General features: G+C 41.3%; 1 protein-coding gene across 1 annotated transcript in view; it reads left to right on the forward strand.

The window, feature by feature from the left end:
• hamp (hepcidin antimicrobial peptide) overlaps window positions 1-2,047 on the forward strand; it is a 2,218-nt gene extending 171 nt beyond the window's left edge. Inside the window, exons 1-3 of the mRNA XM_056592203.1 lie at window positions 1-94; window positions 968-1,069; window positions 1,284-2,047. The exon at window positions 1-94 is cut by the window's left edge and continues 171 nt beyond it. Coding sequence (XP_056448178.1) covers window positions 8-94; window positions 968-1,069; window positions 1,284-1,391 — 297 coding nt within the window. The 5' untranslated portion in view covers window positions 1-7 and the 3' untranslated portion in view covers window positions 1,392-2,047. The remainder of the gene's footprint in view (window positions 95-967; window positions 1,070-1,283) is intronic.
• The last annotated feature ends 306 nt before the right edge of the window (window positions 2,048-2,353 follow it).

Raw genomic sequence — 2,353 nt, forward strand, 5'->3', positions numbered from 1 at the left:
AGGAACCATGAAGGCATTCAGCATTGCAGTTGCAGTGACACTCGTGCTCGCCTTCGTCAGCGTGCTGGAGAGCGCCACCGTGCCGCTGGGCGGGGTGAGTTCAGTTCATCGGGGATCGTTTGGTTGGTCTGAGCGTGTTTGGTTGGTCTGTGAGCCTTCAGTTTGTCTTTTCATTTCGTTAATCTCGCATCCCTTAGCTTATCTTTGATCATTTAGTTGGTCTTAACATTTTGATTAGTCTGGGATTATTCAGTTGATTTTAAAGGGACCCTCTTAACTCCATGTGTGAGAGTGGTCGGCCACTCCAAGCTGTATCAAAATCGACCCTGCCCTGTGGTGGTGACAGCACCGGTTGGGAGCATCCACCTAGATGTATGATGGATAGATAAGACTACCAGCTGGCACAGTCCACTAGGTAGGTTGGTAGACTGGTCTGTCCATCATACATCTTGGTGGACACTCCCACTTGTAAGGTCATCATGTCTTAGGGGCAGGGCAGATTTTGAAGTGGCTTGTAATGGCTAATCACACTCACCCCTGGTGGTAAAATAAGGGCCCTTCACTATTTAATTAATTTATTATTGTTTTGTTGGTCGCAATAATTAGTAAATCTTGATCCTTTAGTTGTTCTGAGTTTGTTTAGTAGTGGTTCGTATGATATGCTTGGTTGGTTTGTGGTGGTTCAGTTGTTCTGTGATGTCTTGGTTGGTCTGAATGTTTAGTCGGTCTTTGATGGTTAGTTGGTCTGTGAAGATTCAGTTGGTCTTTGATGGTTAGTTGGTCTGTGAAGATTGAGTTGGTCTGTGATGGGTTAGTTGGTCTGAATGTTGAGCTGGTCTGATAATCTATTCAGTCTGAATCTTTATTTTGTCTGATGATTTAGTTTGTTTGTACGTTCAGATGGTCTGATTGTTAATTGGTCAGTGAATAATTGATTCCTAAACATGCATAATTCATCATTTCTTAGCAGGTGGAGGAGGTAGAGGAGGTGAAAAGGGTGGAGGAGGTGGAGGAAAGCATCAACACTCCAGCAGCTGAACGTCAGGACCTGCTGGCAGGATACTGGATGGTATGTTTCACTGACCGTATCCATTAGGCTAATTAGCACAAACTAATAAGCATACAAGTGGACATGCTTTCCCCATGGAATAGAGAGAGAGAGAGAGAGAGAGAGAGAGAGAGAGAGAGAGAGAGAGAGAGAGAGAGAGAGAGAGAGAGAGAGAGAGAGAGAGAGAGAGAGAGAGAGAGAGATATTAAACAGTGTGTGTTGTGTTTTTCTGCAGACTGCAGGCCATTCGAGGCAGAAGAGGCAGAGCCATCTCGCTCTGTGTCGCTGGTGCTGCAACTGCTGTCGCAACCAGAAGGGCTGTGGCATTTGCTGCAAGTTCTAGTCCCTCACGTTAAAGTACAAGTCCCACACCTTAAAGTAGTAGTCCCTCACTTTAAAGTTCTAGTCCCTCAGGTTAGATTACAAGTCTGAAACCTTAAAGCAGTAGTCCCTCATTTTAAAGTTCTAGGCCCTAACCTTAAATTTCTAGTCACTCAGAGATTCTAGTCTCAGAGAACCATTAAAGGGTAACTACTAGCCAGGCTCACCTGGGAGTCTGCTGCCCCCTAAAGGTGAATCGCTGTACTGAGTAATGATGTCCACAGTCTACCTGCGGCCTAACCCTTAGCTGCTCCTTAATGACATGTATCTGAATTATTTGGATTAATGCTCCTACTAAATGATTAAAAGTAAATGTGTTGTTTTCAACCTGGGATCTTAAGAGTGGTAGCAGATACTGTGGCGTTTTCAATCTCTCTAATGTGTAATGCTGTGTTGTATCTTGTATGTTTTGATTTACTTTCTACAGGATTTAAATGTGTGACTAATTAAGATATCTATTTTTCTATTTATTGTTAATATGTAAGCTTTTGCTATCCTCTATTTTGTAAACTAAATGATATGTAAAAATTGTTTTTGGTTTCCAATATGAAACCTTGTCTGAAAATGTTCAATATTCAGTGTTAAATAAATACAGAAGATCAAAATAAAATGTGTTGCTGTTCTTAAATGGTTGGGAGGTTATTTAATCCCACAATGCCAGCATTCATGAATACAAAATAGAAACAGGATCGAAAATATGCTTAGATAGTGTAACACATGAACAACACAAAAAAATAAGAAGATTATCTTGGTAAATCACAGCTCCCCCTTCAGGAGTGGAGATGTATTGAACTTTATTAACATGAAACGGTTCTCATCAAGAAGAGAAATAATCAGGATCCAATCCCAGAGAACAGAGCTTCTCTTTCATTAGCTGTTTAAGAGGATTTTATTCTACAGAAGTCCCATTAAGTGTTTTATCTA

Source organism: Gadus chalcogrammus, chromosome 6, assembly GCF_026213295.1.
Source record: "Gadus chalcogrammus isolate NIFS_2021 chromosome 6, NIFS_Gcha_1.0, whole genome shotgun sequence".
Taxonomy (NCBI): Eukaryota; Metazoa; Chordata; class Actinopteri; order Gadiformes; family Gadidae; genus Gadus; species Gadus chalcogrammus.